Raw genomic sequence first — 17,068 nt, 5'->3', positions numbered from 1 at the left:
CTAGAGGAAATTCTTGCTGTCCCTAAAATACTTGCTAAGCAACTTGACAGCCAGGCTTTAAAGGGACTTTGGCTGCTCTGCGCATGTTCACAACATTGAAGAAAAAAAAAAAACTCGATGCTTCAACAACTGCCTGGGCCACAAACCTGACACCAGAGGTGATTCGAGTCAAGTAGCTTTTAAAAACATCTCTCTGCTTGAACATTTCCCTGTCTGTCTAAATTGATTGGAAAGTTTTGTAATCAATTTTGTTATGTCTGGAAAAAATAGTTTTAATATATCTTTCTTTCTTTTCAGACAATTAACCGATAGAATGTATTCAGCAGCAATGTGAATATCAAAATATCAAAAAAGAAATATTAGGTTTTTACTAAAACCTGATCATATTTTTAAAATAACTTTTGGTGCTTTTATACATTTTTTTAATCTTTGTGATTGTAAACATCTGACAGCTGTAAATTAGTAGATTTTTGTGTTTTATTTTTCTGAATACTCAGTGCTTTTTTAAAATTCATTGTTCCTATTGTTTCCCTGTTTTGTTTGTTTGTTTGTTTTTGTTTATTTATTTACTTACTTACTTACTTACTTATTTATACATTCTATGTTTTTGAGTTTTATATTTTTTTTACCCAGTTTCCTGAATCCTGTGTTTTCCAAGTTGGTAAGACATTCTCCCTCTCTGCCTCAGTTCATATTTCCCTACATCTTTTCTTCAGTTTGATTAAGTCACTTAATCAAACTCATCTGTTCCTTGTTCCCCTAATCGCTATTCTCAGTTTGGTTTTTGTTGTCTCGCTGAGTGATCTGGTCTTTTCTACCCTGAAACCTCCAGCTGTTTTTCTCTAAGCGAATAACAATAACACGTTTTCGATTTCAAAGAAAGCACGTATTCTTTATCACTTTCGCAGGGGGAAACGAGTTGCCGTTTTGAACTGAACTATAACTGCAGTCTAATAAAATAAAAAAAAGATACGGTAGAGTGTGAACAGTTCTCTATCAGCAGCTTCCATTGCCGAGCAGCAGCTGTTAGAGAAACCCGTTTCTATGGAGACGAGTTCACAAACTTCCAAACAGAGTGGGTGCAACAGCTTTTTGACCGCTTGCACAATGAATTCAGAGTAAGTGATACGAAGCTATGCTTGAATGTGGACTTTATCTGACGTTGTCAACAGTTTACGTGTTGTTTTGTGTTCACAACGAGGCTTGGTTAAAACGAACTTTTTCTTGCCAAAGAGAGTTAAACGTTGCACTGTTTATGCTAGGATTGGCTACGATGCTAACATGTCGGGCTTGTTTGTATTTTCTCCAGAAATTCCTTACTTTTCTCTGGTACCTATGATGAACCAGGGAAATCTGGCAAGTACAACTGTTTATACTTTAAACTTCATTTGAATTCGCGGGATTGAGGTTACGTCGATGAGATGGACTTGTTGTAACTATTTTCTGTGTATGTCTGTTTCTATGTGTGTGCATTCAAACAGGTGTCAGAACAGGGTACAGAACACAAGATGGGCACATCTCCCAGATCCCTGGACTGTCCCCAACCATTAGCACCCCACCCGAGGAGAGGCTCAAAGGGAGAAGAGTTGCAGTGCTGGAGAGCGATTCTGACTACGTAAAACTTGCAAAGCAAGGAGGACATAAGGGTAGAGTCATCCCATTTGTCTTATTACAATCGTGGTTTTTGTTCGCTTTTCATTACCACAAATGAACACCTTATTTTTGCTCTTTTGGGGTTTAACAGGGCTTTTGTGGCATGAGGACATAAATGTTTTTACACCAAATGCGTACAAACCTCCAGACTGGTTCTGCACTGAATCGGGAGACCCCACTACAGCAAGGTGTTTAAATCATCTCATATGCTACATCTTGTTTAATTTGTGATTTAAAAAAAAAAAAAACTACAGTGTGAATGAATCAATTTTAAAAACAACTTGATTTGTATCAACTGAAAAATAACATTAAGTTGTGTACGTTTTGTGTCCTATTCTTGTTTGTTCCATGGGGATAATTTACAGCAGCCAGCAAAAAAGCCCTGGAGCCCACCCACCACTAGAGGCTCCCTTTGGGACAGACAACATTTCACCAGAGGAGGAGAAAGATGAGGACGACAGCAGTGGAAAAGAAAAGGTGTGTAGTAATTAATCACATGGGGCAAGTTGTACTAATTGAGCTTGTTTATACCACTTTAAAGCTAAGCACTGTGACTGTTCATGATGCAATGTGACATTATATGCTCACCTTTTGGCCCAGTATTGTTTCTTATTTATCTTAACTCAGCACTCCGCCATGCTGTCAACATAAATATTCTTTTACTTTATTCTGTTTTTAGGATCCAGATGCTGATTGCAACCTGATGGAGAAGTTGCAGACTTCCAATCAATATGGGAGCAACAAGTATAAGAGAATGTAAGTTACTATGGTCACAAGATGGTGCTGTTGTCCTTTGTTGAAGTCTGTGTAAGGAGTGTCTAACACTCCCATAAACAAACTGAGCTGTTATTTTTGATAAGTTACTGCGCTTCAATACTTATTAGAATAAAAAAGAAGGAAGAAGTTCAGCTATAGCTGTGCAACATTAAGAATCCACACTGAGATTTAATAGGTGCCTACATGTTTCTAATTTATGCTTCAAGATATTGAAATGAAGTTTTATGACTGTTTTGAGCTCGTTAGGCAGCAATAGCTTTATGTTTTGAATAGGAATGCCTCCAGTTTGATTAATCCCGATAATTTCTCATTTATAATTACTGATGCAATACTAACCAGCTGCTGGTACATTTGACACAGCTGTTAAAATAATATTATGATTGGGATTGACTGTGCATTGGCATTTCACTTTCTTTTTTTAAATTTTGTATCCTTTTTGTTTTTATAAGTCTTACACCTTTTCACATTTGTTGCATTGTAACTTACATGTGTAATTCCAGAGTTACACTACTTTGTTCTGATATTTTGCATACAATCCCAGCACAATAGATTTGTTTGTGGTTGTGTTGTGATAAAATGGAGGAAAAGGGGGATCCTTTTGAGTACTTCAAACACTGTACAGAAAGATTCTCTGACTGCTGCTTGCAGAAATATTTGCATTAAACTGGCATGTTTAATGTCTTTTTAATATAGTCAACTGACATTTTTGTAAGGATGTCTTGGAGCTACATTTAAATCAAGCAGTATTTAGCATAAGTCGTAAGATTTGTAAATTCTACTAACTCCCATGTTGTGATGACAAAGCAGAAAAGCTCGTGGGCACTTTGCACAGGTCAGGTCAAATTCAGCAGGACAAAGTGCAATCGCTTCTAGGACAGTCTGGATGTCCAACTGTTTGTTTTGGCTTACAGCTGATCAGAGCTGTGTATTCCAGTAGCTCTGGGAAAATGTCAATGACATGTCAAAACTAAAAAGGACGCATTGCTCACCGCTGCAGAGACAAAACGGTTAGGACTATATTCATAACAAAAGGAAAGTTTTAAAGACATTTAAAAAGAAAAATCAAAACAAAACCTATACATTACATCAGTTTCAGCTTCTTTCTGTCTGGTCCTAAAAGAAAACCAAAACAAAAGAGAAAAATGTAAGAATCCTTTACCATTTGTAACTGGGTTTTTCTTTTACCTTTTTCTGGTGAAATCTTTTCAGATGATGTGTTATTTATATAACTTTCTCCATTTAGTTACTTGGTGACTAGATAAAGACAAAGATTAGATCATTTTGGAAATGGGAGTTGATGATTGTGTGGGCTTTGTTGAAAGAAAACTTCTTTAATTAGTAGCCAGAGTTTATCTCGGGAGACAGTGTCGGGGTTTACCCACAGTTACATAACTGTGTAATGTTTAACCCATGTTAACTCTACTCTGTTTATCTTAAACAAGTAAACATTTATGCCAGTATTTGTAATGAAAATGGACGAAACTCTACACTGCTTTCAAAATCTACTTAAAACAATAATAATTTTCACTGCTATTTCAGAACTTTTGACAAGAAACCAGCTCCTGTTGACATGACTAAGCTGTTGAGGTTTGGCTATGCAGAAGACAGCACACCTCAACAGTGATTCATCCAGTAAGATGTGCAGCAGTAAGGTTACAATTGCTTTATCATTGTTAAACATTTTCATTTTCGTTTCATCATGCTCTCAGAATGCACTTCTAACGCGATAAAACAAAATGAAGGCAAGCTGTTAAGCAGTGCATTGATTTTATGTGACTACTTTATGAATAAGCACCATGAAATGACAAATTTGCTGTTTAAAACTTTAACGTTTGAACCATTAGGAAATTTATGAAGTATCCTGACAGTGTTATGTAGATATGATAGTGACTTATGTGGGAATGATTAATGCAGCGACTCTTGCTCTTTCTCCATTTCCATGTCAACAGACTGGAAGACTGCCAGATGTGCAGAAAAAGGATGCATGCACTTCAAGAAGAACAGTTGCCATCTTTTCTTCTGACATTAATTTCTCAACTTTGTCCTGCTGAACGAGATCAAGCATTTTACTAAGTTCAACATCTGTAAAAGTGTGAAAGTGATGAATTATGGCTGTATTGCTGTATTTATTCTTGCCTGTAAGTGGTGCCTCATTAATTTCATCTGTTATGTAACGGAGATGCATTTGTTAAAGTTTCTCTGCTTATGTGAAAATGGGTAAACGATTACTAAAATAAAGTTGAAATTCCAAATTATTCTGATTCTTTTTCTCTGCTTTTAACATGAACCCTTTTGCACCCAGATCTTCCATATTCTTTACCTGACTGCCTTAGTTTTCTATAAACAAGACAAGCTTTGATGAGTCTCCTTTCTGTTTTGTTTACTTCTACAAATTTTAAAACACAAATGGATTAGATTGTAGGTATTTGTGTTTGTCCTTGATTGCATTTGGTAAACTATAATTGGTCTTCTGTGCTGAGTGGGTTTTCAGACCATATCAGGACTGTTTCACTGTTAATAGTGACATTCTCTTGCTTCAACTAGTATCTGCGCAAGGTCTTTTGTTTTTAAGGTTGAGACAAATTTCATATCAAAACATTTTATCACTACCTCACTAACTTTATTTCCTTCCTAATGATGATATGCTGTATGATGACTGGACATTCCCACGGTGTTTATACTTGTGTATAATTGTTTGAACAAATAAATGTACCTTTATGCATTTAGAAATTGCATATAGATGCACTGAACCTGTAGAAGTCTCGTTTTTCCATCATGTCACACAAAGGAGCGGTGTGTTTGAGGTGGTGCCTTAAATACATCTGCAGGAGTTCTTTATATTAATTTGATATTTGGCAAAAACACAAAATTTTGGCAATTCTATCTAACCTAAAGTATGAAAGGTTTTGTGTTAATGTAGGTTTGAAATAATACAATTCTTAAAAAAGTGCTAAGTGAGTATCTCTGGATACTCAGATATTATATCAGAGCTAATTATGAAAACAATTATCTCCTGTGTTTATCATCTGAATGAACCATTTGGTTGCTGGTTATACATTAAATATACTGTATGCTGTTGTTTTGATGTTAAACTGTTGCATGTAAGGGTCAGAAGTTATCTCCACGTTCCCTCTGTGGGTTTTATCCGAATGCGTCAGATATTTTCTGAATTCAGATTGGCTGAATTGTAGACATTACAAACGTCAGGGTTCATTCATACCTCACTGTTTATGTCACAGCCTGTTACTTTTACAGTTTTTTTGTTTGTTTAGGTTTTTTTTGTTGCTTTAGTTAAGTATTTCAACATCACTGTACTTCCCGTTTGCGTGTAGCTGGTGGATACTTTAAGTAAAAGCGCAAGTGCTGCTACTCCTCTTTTCTGAACCAATCAGTGGCTAGGTCAGGGGTGACGGCTATATCAACGCCACTGTTGGGTTGTCTCTTACTCAAAATAGAGCTACATCAAGTGCTTCATAGTTTCACAGCAAATTGGAAATACATTTAAGACTTTATTTCAAAGCATCACCTATAGTAATGGCACCGATTCTTCTCAACTGTATGGAGAATGAACACAATGACTACATCAAGTGAGTGGTTTGTATTCTATTGATTCTATGTGTACAATGGATGTGACCCTGACTGTGTTTTAATATGCAGTAAAATACTTTCAGACAACAGGTTCAAGTTAAAAATCCATATTTGGACACAATGGAGGAGGACATTCTGTACCACTTCAGTTTGAGCACAAAGACTCACAACCTTCCAGAGATGTTTGGAGATATTAAGGTTTGTAAAAGCCTAGTTACAGAAATAAAAGCCTACCAGTCATAAAACAAAACTCACTGTATTAACTGGTTCCTCTCTGTTAGTTTGTGTGTGTTGGTGGCAGTGCGAATCGAATGAAGGCTTTTGCCCAGTTTATGCACCACGAGCTGAAACTGCCAGGAATCCCAGAAGATATCAAAGATATCTGTGAGGGGACGGATCGCTACTGCATGTACAAAGTGGGACCAGTGCTTTCCATAAGTGTAGGTATTCATTTTTACAGAGATCAGTGTAAACTGCGCTCACTATCGCAGACTTCTAAAGCTAGATTTTTAAAATATGAAATTTGCAGTTTTTAGAGTTTTTTGGGTTTTTTTGTAGCATGGTATGGGTGTCCCTTCCATCTCCATCATGCTGCATGAGCTCATTAAGCTGCTTCATCACGCCCAGTGCCGTGATGTGGTCTTGTTTCGATTGGGAACATCTGGTGGAGTCGGTAAGACCTGATTATTTTTTCTCCTGCCGACAGTTTTTTTTTAATATAGATTTTCATCTAGAAAAATCTTATAAAACCATTGTAATGTATCATCTGCAGGTCTGGCTCCAGGCACGGTGGTGATCACTGATAAAGCAGTGGACTACTCTTTCCGTCCCCAGTTTGAACAAATTGTTCTGGGTAAAGTTATCACTCGGAGCACTGAGCTGGATGAAGGAGTTGCCAACGAGCTTCTGCAATGCTCCTCGTCGCAAAACATTCCAACCGTCATTGGAAACACTATGTGCACCCATGACTTCTACGAAGGTACTAAGCAAAACATCATTCATAATTCACTTCTAAGTCCTCTTGGACTCATCATGTACTGAAATATTCTGTATCTCTACAGGTCAAGGCAGACTCGATGGAGCTCTTTGCTCTTTTTCTCATGAGGAAAAGCTGGAGTATCTGAGAAAAGCTTACGAGGCTGGAGTGAGGAATATCGAGATGGAATCCACCGTCTTTGCTGCCATGTGCAGAATCTGTGGCCTGAAAGGTGTCTATTTATAACAAATTGTTGAACATTAGAATGACCCAGTACAAGTGCCGTGAACACATCAGGCAATTAGTCTAATTTGATGTTTCAAGACAGGCAGAAATACACTTCCGTTCTGAGCAAGAATCTCCAACATGCAGCATCCTTTACAAAGATAAGCGTTTCTAGCTAAGCATATAGAGTCAACCTTATGATAAATTAATCTTTAATTGCATTAGAACAATCTCACAGAAATATGTACTTTTATTCAGTGGGGGGAAACATGTGCATGTTAAAAAACATTTGGACCTTTCACAATTTTACACTACTATATTTAAACTGCTTGGATTAATCACAGCAGAGACACTTCTCATCAAAATGTGAAAGTTAGGGAGATGTGTGTTGATCTAGAGCCGAGAAACAGCTGGGATAATAATTGAAACCTTACAAGAATACTTCTAAGTATTCTATCTTTAACAGAGGCAGCAAGTAACCATAAGGCACTGGAACAGTATTGTACCATCACTTAACACTTTCTTTCTTTCTGCAGCGGCTGTGGTGTGTGTTGCCTTACTGAACCGCTTCGACGGCGACCAGATCACCTCCCCTCATGATGTTCTGGTGGAGTACCAGCAGAGGCCCCAAGTCCTGGTGTCCCACTTTATCAAGAAACATTTGGGACTTGTTGTCTGAACACTCTGTCTCCCCAACCCCCAGTAAAAAACTATATGTAGCTTTGGCTATCATGTTGATAATGTATATACATACACTGTACCTAATGTTAATAGTTAAATTACAGAAATATTTATGCTTTTTTATGATTTATTTGATGAAGCTGAAATAAATATTTCACATTGCTTTTACAGACATTTAAGTATGTGTTGCATATTTTCATATTAAATGCACTATTTTTGTAAGGTAATACAAATCTTTACAATAATGTGTTGTGTATGCTCATTTTCATGTTAATGTGAACCACTGTATATATGCCACCAAAGCTGACATGCATAGAGTAGACTCCAAAATCTTATGTTTAGACGAGAAACATTTTGATTTTGTATCTGAATGACTGAAAATTAAATAGCACCTTATTGAAACAAAAGGAAAAAAAACAACAAAAAACGTAGGTTTTACTGTAGCTTAGACAGTAGTGATCTATGGTTTGAAATGTATTTCTTTGTATTTTTTTTGTTTTTCTTTCTTGTAATAAAGCAACACAGACAATAAATTACAATATTGTATGTTTTCAAGATATATTTAGTAGTTTATGCTGTACATATGTCATTGTAAAAATTAACTTATGTAAGCAGTCAATAAATAAATACCCATCATCAATTCCTTTGTTAGATGTGAACTGTAGCAATGCAAGATCAATACATGATGTTTATTACTCATAATAGAATTTATGTCTTAAATTAATTGCTACACTTTTCATACTGGAATAATAACTTTGGCAGTACCTCAGCAATGGCTGGACATAGCATCAAGTGTTACTTATTTATGTTTACACCAGGGATTAAGTATCAGATTTGGGATCAGACAGGAGCATTTTTTTAATGGCTAGCATTATGAACTTCAAATCACTGCTACATTTTTTATATGCATGGCTTGCAAAACTGTATTCTTAGCCATGCACATTATTTTGTTGATCTAATGAATATGTGCTTATAAATTCTAATAAACTAGTGTTTCAGCTGCAAAAAAGCAGCTCAGTTGTAACTCTTAAAGCATGTTGAAGCAGCATTAATAACAAGTCATCAGAACATGTAGCAAACTCCTTGGTATATAAAAAAAATCTGCTGTAAGATATTAAGATATGATTAGTTGAAGAGCTTAACTGGCATGAGACAACAAAATATCTGTCATATTCAGCATCTGAAATGTATTGAGTAAGTTACAGCAGATGATACATCTTATGGTATTTAGTCAGACTTTTTATCTACTACAACAGTGACCGTCTTTGTGAACATGTGCTGTGTACGTGTTCACTATTGGTCAATGTTATTCTTAAATGACTCAGATCAGGATGAGGTATGACAAACAATGAAAAGGGAACATTCTGAGTTTACATATATGCTGCGCTGTTTAACTCTATTAAGATCTGTGGCGATTCAGTGCGCTTCAGTGAATTTCAATAGGAAGATTGTGGATTTGATTCCAGCTTCCCCCTGTACCATGTTGTCTACTGATCTGCGTATCAGTGTATGAATGTGTGCAAGTTAACTGGTTAATGTGGTGACAGTGTAAAGAACTTGGAGTGATCAGTACAACAAGAAAAGTGCTACATGAATTTATTTACCGTTTTAAATGAAAGAGAAAAGGAAAAATGCTTGGAACAAAACAATATGAGCCAAACACAATTCTTGTCAGAATTTCAGTGTGGATTTTGTGTCTCGTCTTGGTGGTTTAGGAGGTTTGATTTGGGACAGGGCCTCCTTGGCATACTGGTTTTGGTGTACTCCAGCTTCTCGGAAAGCCTGCTCAGCTCGGACTCTTGGATCTGACACAATCTGGGAGGCAGACATACAACCAGCATATAGTAAATTAATTACATATTTACAGCTTTTTCCACTAAATTATACAACTATGTTTTTTTTTTCTCTTTTTGCTCTGAACTGGGACAAAGAAGCCACAAATCCAGCAGCCTCTGCAGCTTATTGATTGACATGGTGTCCTTGGGATCTTGGTTGTGTGTTGATATGAGGGCAAATATTGTCACTTGCTTTGTGTATTTTGATGGCATGGGTCAGTCTCAACTAAAGTGAAACAAAACCTGAATGACTGGTTGTAGCTGAAGAAATCTGGGGGAAAAAAGTGATTGTCTAAAGTCAATATATAGGGAGCGGAAACAAGCAGATTGAAGCAAATGATAATGCACCCGGTCATTGGCATCTTTTAAACAACAGGTAAAGGTGAGTGGAGGGTAGATATTATCATTCCTCACCTGTTTGTCTGTGTACGTGTTAATACTGTAGAGAGGCCTCTGCAGCTCAAACTCTTTCTCATTCAAGTGTCGGCTCCTCCAAGCTTCTGTATCTGCCATCATCCTCTCTGGGTCGGCCTCTGCCACCACCTCAACCTGAGACGATGATATAAAAAAACATTGATGTTGGTAACTCACGACTGTCTTCTCACTTGCAACCAAAAGGTGGCACTGATGTTTCTGCTCAGGTAAGGATGAGTCCAGTTCTTCCCTTGTGAGTAATTTGAACTGACAGAACAAAGCTGAGTGGCTCAAACTGTTAAGGGCGGCCAATAGTTCACCTGCTTTCTGAGAGCTTCCAGACGATCCTGCCTCTCTCGTTCCTCCCTCAGCTGCTCCAGCTCCTGCTTTTCTCTCTCCCTCATTCGTTTCTGCAACACATCAGCGCGAAACAGCACCCTAAAGGGAGCAGAGAGAGGCTGTCGGACATCAGGCCTGGATGACACCTCTGTTCCTTGGCCACAGCCAGAGGCAGCATTACCCATCATTTCACACCAAACCTGCAGGTAGCGGTGGGGTTTAATGGTGCTGCCAGAGTGCAGCTCTTCTCAGATTATTTGTTTTTATCTCTTTTTCAGCCCCCCCACTTGTTCTTCCTGACGAAACGCAGTCTAAAAGCTGCGGTTTACTCCATCATGAAGCCGCTTTAACATTATTCCTCATCTTGCGCCGTACGGTGCCACATCAAAAAACGTCAAAACGAAGTGCATTTTGTGAAACATCACACCTGTTAAGAATAACTGAGACCAGATAGCAACATACACTTTTAATAACCTAACATTTTCTTTTTGCCTGCCGTTAAATCAAATATAACCTTTTCTGTTGTAAGATAACACCTGAAACATACTGCTTTCTTGTGTGATTATGGGAAAATCCAAATAATTCAATAATGCAGAAGTCTTGTTCCTCCTTGGATGCAATTTCTAGGCTCCAGAAAACTACATGTTCAATTGCAAGTTACAAGAGAGTACAAATTCCATGCGAATGTCTGGCCATCATGCAGTTCAAGAAGGAAACTGGTTCTGTGTCCCGACTTGTTTTGTTTGGATTTGTTCAAATCCACACCAGAACAAAAGCTCTGTAAACATGCTGACTGTAAATAGCATGAATAGCTTCAATGAATCAAAAAGCAACATGATCCAAAAGGCCACTGAGAGCTTAAAACCCTCGCATGTCAGAAGAGTTCTTTGATTCAATCTAGAATCCTACAAGTCCAATCGAAATAACCAGCAAAGTAAAGCAATAGCAGCATATCTTACAAGTGGTATGCACAAATGATGTAAATAGTGTGAGCATGTCTGTAAAATTGGAGCATGTTTGTGGTACAACAACCTCAAAAAGTGCAGTAACTGTTATTTTATGTTTTCATATATGGCTTTCTTTGCAGGTAAAGAATTTTACAGTTTTGTTTTTTTTTACTGCATCAAATAGACAGACGGTGATCATATAGAACTGAAAGAAACACCAGTCTTCTTTAAATCATTCACACTGATATCAGTATTTTCATTAGTTGTGAAAATATTGTGCTTCATGCTCACGTAATCAGTAAATCACTGTTTACATTACCCTTTCGTTAGATGGGAACATGACACAGAAGCTTAAAACAAACAGATGAGTGCTGTTCCAACAGACGAGCTATTAGTCTTTAATTATGGTTAAAAGAAATTGTTTCTCAAAAGTCAGAAACACAATTTCTCTGTTTCTGACAGAAATTGTCAGAAACACAATTATTTTGAGGAAACTGGATCTATTGCAGCCATGAGATAAGACAAATAACAGCAGAGCACACCATCAAGCCTTGTCCAATTTTGATAGCCAAAGCAAGGAAATATGTGCATTGGCAGCTTTATTGACAACTTTTACCACCAACAAAAATCAGTTTGTGGGAGCCATGAGAATAAGGCAGAATTAAATCAGTAGGTATAATCAGTGTGCTTATTGACATCACAACATCATCCATCCATCCATTATCTACATCTGTTTATCTTTTCAAGATTGAAGGAGGGGCTGGCGCCTATTCCCAGCATTCACTGACAGACGAGATCCATCCCCGGTCCATCGCAGGCCAACACATGGACACAAAGACCAAACAACCTTGCAGACACACTGCACTGACTTGTGTAAACCATTAACCTAACCTAAGAGTACCCAGAGAGAACCCACGCATGTTCAAAAATTATTGGTCATATTCAGTATTTCAATTAAATTGCTCCGGTTGTGAACTATGAACCTTATTTTATTTCCAATGTATTTGAACTGATCTGGAACTTGTTCTTATTACATGTGAATTTTCCTCCTGGAACATCTCAGAAATCTCCCTCGTCATAAATCAATCACTCCCTTATTCTATCCCCAGCTGTTTGTGTAAATATACTACTGTGCCAAAGCCAAAACATATATGTAAAATCAACACCACATTGGATGTATTTTCACTTGTTAAAACACTGACATACAAAGAAATAAGGTCCCTCTATCCAGCACTCACCTCTCCCTGTCTCTTCTCGCCTGTTCTTCCATGGCGCTCCTAAGAGCTGCGAGTGCCTTCTGATCCCTCTGTTCCAGCAACTCCCTCCTCCTCTGCTGCTTTAAATAAAACAGTCTCAGCTGGAAGAATAAAAAAAGAAACGCGACAAACAATACAAAGTTAATAAGAAGAGCAATCACGCAGCAACAAAGTTGACTCTCAGAAAACTCCCAGGATCATCATGTCCTATTGACTGAGGCAGCAGGAATCAGATAAATATAAATCGAGAAAATGAGATGAAATTTCAGGGTCTGTCTGACTATTGTGCTAAATTATACGGAATCCAATGAGGCCTGAAGGTTCTCATTAATCAGACAGCATCCCAGGTTGCCAGTTCCCCCCCATAGCGGACCCCTGAGGAGGGAGTTAATTAAACAGTCAGAAACAAACACGTTCTGGTGTTATCACACCTGTGTGTTCAATAACTAAAACGGATAATCAAAAACCCCGTGTAATGATAATGTCACATGCTTTCAATTTCATAACATCCAGGGTTTTCTTTTGTGTACATCATTTCCATTTTTGCATTGACTTTTCTTTTGGGGTTTTTCCATTGACCCAGGTTCATCCTTTTTAAAGCAAATCAAATTAGACCGACAAAGCTTATACCAACATCATAAGTAATGTATATCATTAAAGCTCTCCTGACTACTTTTGTTTCTTTTAAAGACTTTTGATACATGTGCCCTACATTACTGATTAAAAAATGCTGCAGCAAGTAAAAAACACCTTTCCTGGACACAAATATAAATAAAGTCTTTACTTTCTCTTTCTGGTGGAATCTCATGGCAGCATCCTTCTCCTGCTCCCGCTTTAGTCTCTCCTCTTCTTCCTCTTGACGTCTTGCTGCTATAGCTGCCTCCAGCTTCGCCACCTCCTCCTGCTGGGCCCGCCACTGCCGCAGCTATGAATGCACACCGGGAAAAAACAACAACAAAAAAAGCAGATTATCATCAATGCGAAGTGACTTTGAAAAAGCAACGAGCAGACAACTAGCTGACAAAGTGCCAAATGGATGCCAAAGGAGATGGCAGAAGTGATTTTAACACTTTATGTGAGATCACCTCCGGATTTGTCAAAGCACTACATCGTAAAGAGAGTAACGCTGAGGTAAGTGACTTACCCTGCCTTGCAAAAGTGTTCATAAGTATAGAAACCTTTTTAAATTTTGCCACATTAAAACATTAAGTTTAATGTTTTATTGAGCTGTAATGTGATAGACCAACACAAAGTCGAGCATGCTAAAGCATATAAAAGATTGTTACTGCTCCATATTTAGATGCATTTTATCTTCCTATCAATTCTGACCAGCTCTTCTCCACAGCTATAACTCTGATCAGTCAGCTATGTACCTTTGTCTTTATGAACTAATGTTCTCTATCACACCTCTGAGTCGTTTACTGATCCGCTGTATTTATACAGAGATCAAATTACAAACAGGCATTCCATGTACAAATTCTTTTGAAGACAATGGGTTGCACTGGATTTTACTTAGGGGCATCCACAAATGGGGGCTCAATGCAAATGCACACCACAATTTCAGATTTAATTTGTAAAAGGCATCCAAAACCATTCAATCATTTGCCTTCACTCTCACAGTTAATATCTACTTTGTGTTAATGCATCACTTCAAATCCAACCCATAATTTTTATCTGTGATTTAAATGTGACAAACTGTCACATTAAACCTACAGTCTGGCGTTAAGTTTGTGTTCTTCATTGTGGTATAAAAAGACAAACAGAGGCGTCACTGTTTACAGGAGCAAGGCACAGCTTTGCTGTGCAGCAGCCCGTCTGAGGCCTGCTGAGTATTAAGTGTTGCATTTGACAGGGCAGATGGATTCACAGATCTATCAGAAGAAAGCTTAGAAATACCCAAAGGGATGAACTTAAAATTAACATGCTCTCACACACATTAGCACCAGCAGTTATCATAAAGTCAATCGTTCCTGACGGACTGGCTGAGATAAAAGCAGCAGCTGTGTGTTTAGGAGGGGGACTTCAAACGATCCGGCCTCTAATCCACTTCTATTTAACAATGTTGAGCCTGTTCCTTTTTAGAAATCATAATATTTTCTCACGTGGACTTTTAGTCCTTAATCTAACTTGATATGTCATTTTAGGCGCAGAAGATAAATCTAGTGAATAAAAAAATATAGGAGATTAATGTTGTCTTTAATATAATTCAAATTCAGAAAGCTACTCATACTTTTTTTAGTCAGTGTAATATGTCTATACGGACAGTGAAGTTAATAGTAATCCTGCTTTCTGTATTGCAATCTGGTGATTGTGAAAGGGCATGGTATTGATTTCAATGTCTTCTGGTGCTCAGTGAAGCAAAGCATTAAATGTACTAAACCAATCACAGAGTTAAGTTGCTCAGCAGTGATGAAAGACTTAGTAATTATCTGGTCTTCCAAGTTTGATTTCTTGGAAAATACAGTCAGTAATTAAAAGTAAGCGGGCAAATAACCTATTGTATATAAGTAACTATAAATCAAATAATGTAATTTAAAAAATCTATAACTAGATTGTGACTAAAGAATTTGAGAGTTGATTTTAGTATAAATTACAACAAAGACAGATGGCGTTAGTTACTACTGTATTTTATATCTAAAATTAAGACAGTTTTTGTTGAGAAAGATGAATCATTTATTATCATATACTGTATATACATATATATGTGGGTGTGTGGGGTGTGTGTGTGTATGTATGTATGCAAACCTTTATAAGCTAGCAAGTTGTCTTTATATAAGTTTGCAAAAGGCTTATTTGCTACCCCTCCTGCTTTTGTATGTCTCTCCTCTGATGTTTGTGTCCTTGTGGGGAAAAAAGAAAAGTTCTTAAAACATTTTAAATGCATGTCAGACCCCTGACGGCAGAAGGGATGCATCTTTCAGAGATAAAATAGAAATGTGTTGCTTCTGTGTAAAATGCAGTCTAGGCGGTCAGCCAATAAAACGACAATTCAGTCCATTTTCTTTCTATTTGCTCTCGACCCTGGTCAGAATCACAGGGGGAGTTGGCACTCAGTGGTCATTAAGAGGAAGGCGAGGTAACCCATGCGCAGGCCACTTTGAAAATATTTAACATAATATGAAAAAAAATAATTCAATGAAATAGGTTACATAACAAAATTACAAGAAACATCAGAGAAAATTGAAAAGTAACAGTGGTGGCAGGAGTTTGCCCTGTAATTGGTGGGTTGCTGGTTTGAATGTAAAATTAAATGGAAGATAATTTGTTTTCTGTTAGATTTTGTATTCCAGAATACAAGCACCCGCAATTTAATCAGCTGGTAATCCCTGATCTGTCTCAGATATGAGAAGTATGTACTCAGATCCAGACTGAAATAACATGGATATATTTGTATATCATCATGTATTATTTTATACATGATGAATAAATATATCTACATATATTTTTATTTGTATTAGCAGACATTAAAAGTTTGTTCTCAGTAAGTTCATTTCGCAGAATAATTTGTATCTGGAAAATCTCGTAGATGCATCCTGTCAGAATGCATTAGTCTGACTTATTGTTTAGGCAGAGATGAAGTGGCATTTTAAGGAACACAAACGTGGTGAGGGAGAAATACCATTATGTACAGTAATTTGTCACTGGAATCTTGCTTTCTGTGAATTTAAATAGAAATGGGACTCCATCCTTTTTCATGGCAGCACAAGAAAGACTGAAGAGATGTCAAAATGACAAAAGAATGATAGTGTTTTTATCTGAGCTCTGCAGCATGCTGAAAGCCTTTGTTAGCGTAACTGTTTGCTTAAATATTTTCTGTCAGTGGGCGATGCAAAAGCTGTCAGTTCTTCTGCAGGCCATTTAGTGACAAATCATTAATATATACAGTGCTGTGCAAAAGTCTTGAATCATTTATTTATTTACATTTTGTCTCAAATGATATTTTGCATCATGTTTCAGAAACCTCTTTCAAAGTTTTTCATTAAACTTTGTTTTTTCATCTGTTTTTAGGCCAATAGTTGATCATTTTTAAAGAAATGCTTCTTTTGGCTGTTTATTTATAAGGATATTTATTGCCATAATAATTTATAATTTATAATAGTTGTTTATACTAGTAAACAGGCTTATAATAGTAAACAAGTTTTATTGTTTATTTATTTTTATGGTTTACATATGAAGAAAGATGGGGAAATATATTATTAGCCTTTGTTTGCTAGTGATGTTTTAAAGCAAACAATTACCACATCCTACCAGTTTTGGTACTTTTCTCTAGAACAAGCTCATGTCAGGAATAATGTCATTCCAAAATCTGAATTTCAATTTCATCTGTAGAAGAGTTTGAAAACCAACTGGATTAAAATATCTTCATCTGACATTAAA

At 37.0% G+C, this 17,068-nt stretch overlaps 3 protein-coding genes across 6 annotated transcripts in view; 2 read left to right on the top strand and 1 right to left on the bottom strand.

Moving 5' to 3' along the window:
* The first annotated feature begins 974 nt into the window (after nucleotides 1-974).
* LOC114147899 (uncharacterized protein C7orf57-like) lies at nucleotides 975-4,685 on the top strand. 4 transcript variants are annotated; one of them, XM_028022649.1, is made up of 8 exons: nucleotides 975-1,118; nucleotides 1,310-1,356; nucleotides 1,482-1,646; nucleotides 1,745-1,841; nucleotides 2,022-2,130; nucleotides 2,333-2,409; nucleotides 3,970-4,062; nucleotides 4,380-4,685. In XM_028022649.1, the coding sequence occupies exons 1-7, from the start codon at nucleotides 1,045-1,047 to the stop codon at nucleotides 4,052-4,054; spliced, it is 654 nt and encodes a 217-aa protein (XP_027878450.1). In that variant the 5' UTR covers nucleotides 975-1,044; the 3' UTR covers nucleotides 4,055-4,062; nucleotides 4,380-4,685. The 4 variants fall into 4 exon arrangements, with proteins under 4 accessions (XP_027878450.1, XP_027878448.1, XP_027878449.1 ...); XM_028022647.1 differs by having other exon boundaries at nucleotides 978-1,118; nucleotides 2,019-2,130; nucleotides 3,970-4,077; XM_028022648.1 differs by having other exon boundaries at nucleotides 978-1,118; nucleotides 2,019-2,130; nucleotides 3,970-4,082.
* Nucleotides 4,686-5,859: 1,174 nt separating this feature from the next.
* upp2 (uridine phosphorylase 2) lies at nucleotides 5,860-8,307 on the top strand. Its single transcript, XM_028022645.1, has 7 exons — nucleotides 5,860-6,017; nucleotides 6,102-6,216; nucleotides 6,300-6,458; nucleotides 6,577-6,691; nucleotides 6,791-6,997; nucleotides 7,080-7,226; nucleotides 7,756-8,307. Exons 1-7 carry the CDS (start codon nucleotides 5,965-5,967, stop codon nucleotides 7,896-7,898), a joined length of 939 nt encoding a protein of 312 aa, XP_027878446.1. The 5' UTR covers nucleotides 5,860-5,964; the 3' UTR covers nucleotides 7,899-8,307.
* Nucleotides 8,308-9,479: 1,172 nt separating this feature from the next.
* Nucleotides 9,480-17,068, bottom strand: part of LOC114147897 (coiled-coil domain-containing protein 148) — a 32,362-nt gene continuing 24,773 nt past the window's right edge. The window contains exons 11-15 of the mRNA XM_028022644.1: nucleotides 13,476-13,616; nucleotides 12,674-12,792; nucleotides 10,470-10,587; nucleotides 10,150-10,284; nucleotides 9,480-9,715 (exon numbers count right to left, since the gene is read on the bottom strand). Coding sequence (XP_027878445.1) covers nucleotides 9,572-9,715; nucleotides 10,150-10,284; nucleotides 10,470-10,587; nucleotides 12,674-12,792; nucleotides 13,476-13,616 — 657 coding nt within the window. The 3' untranslated portion in view covers nucleotides 9,480-9,571. The remainder of the gene's footprint in view (nucleotides 9,716-10,149; nucleotides 10,285-10,469; nucleotides 10,588-12,673; nucleotides 12,793-13,475; nucleotides 13,617-17,068) is intronic.

The sequence above is a fragment of the Xiphophorus couchianus genome, chromosome 7, assembly GCF_001444195.1.
Source record: "Xiphophorus couchianus chromosome 7, X_couchianus-1.0, whole genome shotgun sequence".
In the NCBI taxonomy this organism is placed as follows: domain Eukaryota; kingdom Metazoa; phylum Chordata; class Actinopteri; order Cyprinodontiformes; family Poeciliidae; genus Xiphophorus; species Xiphophorus couchianus.
Note: the sequence above shows the minus strand (reverse complement) of the source record. Positions and strands in the feature narration are given on the sequence as shown.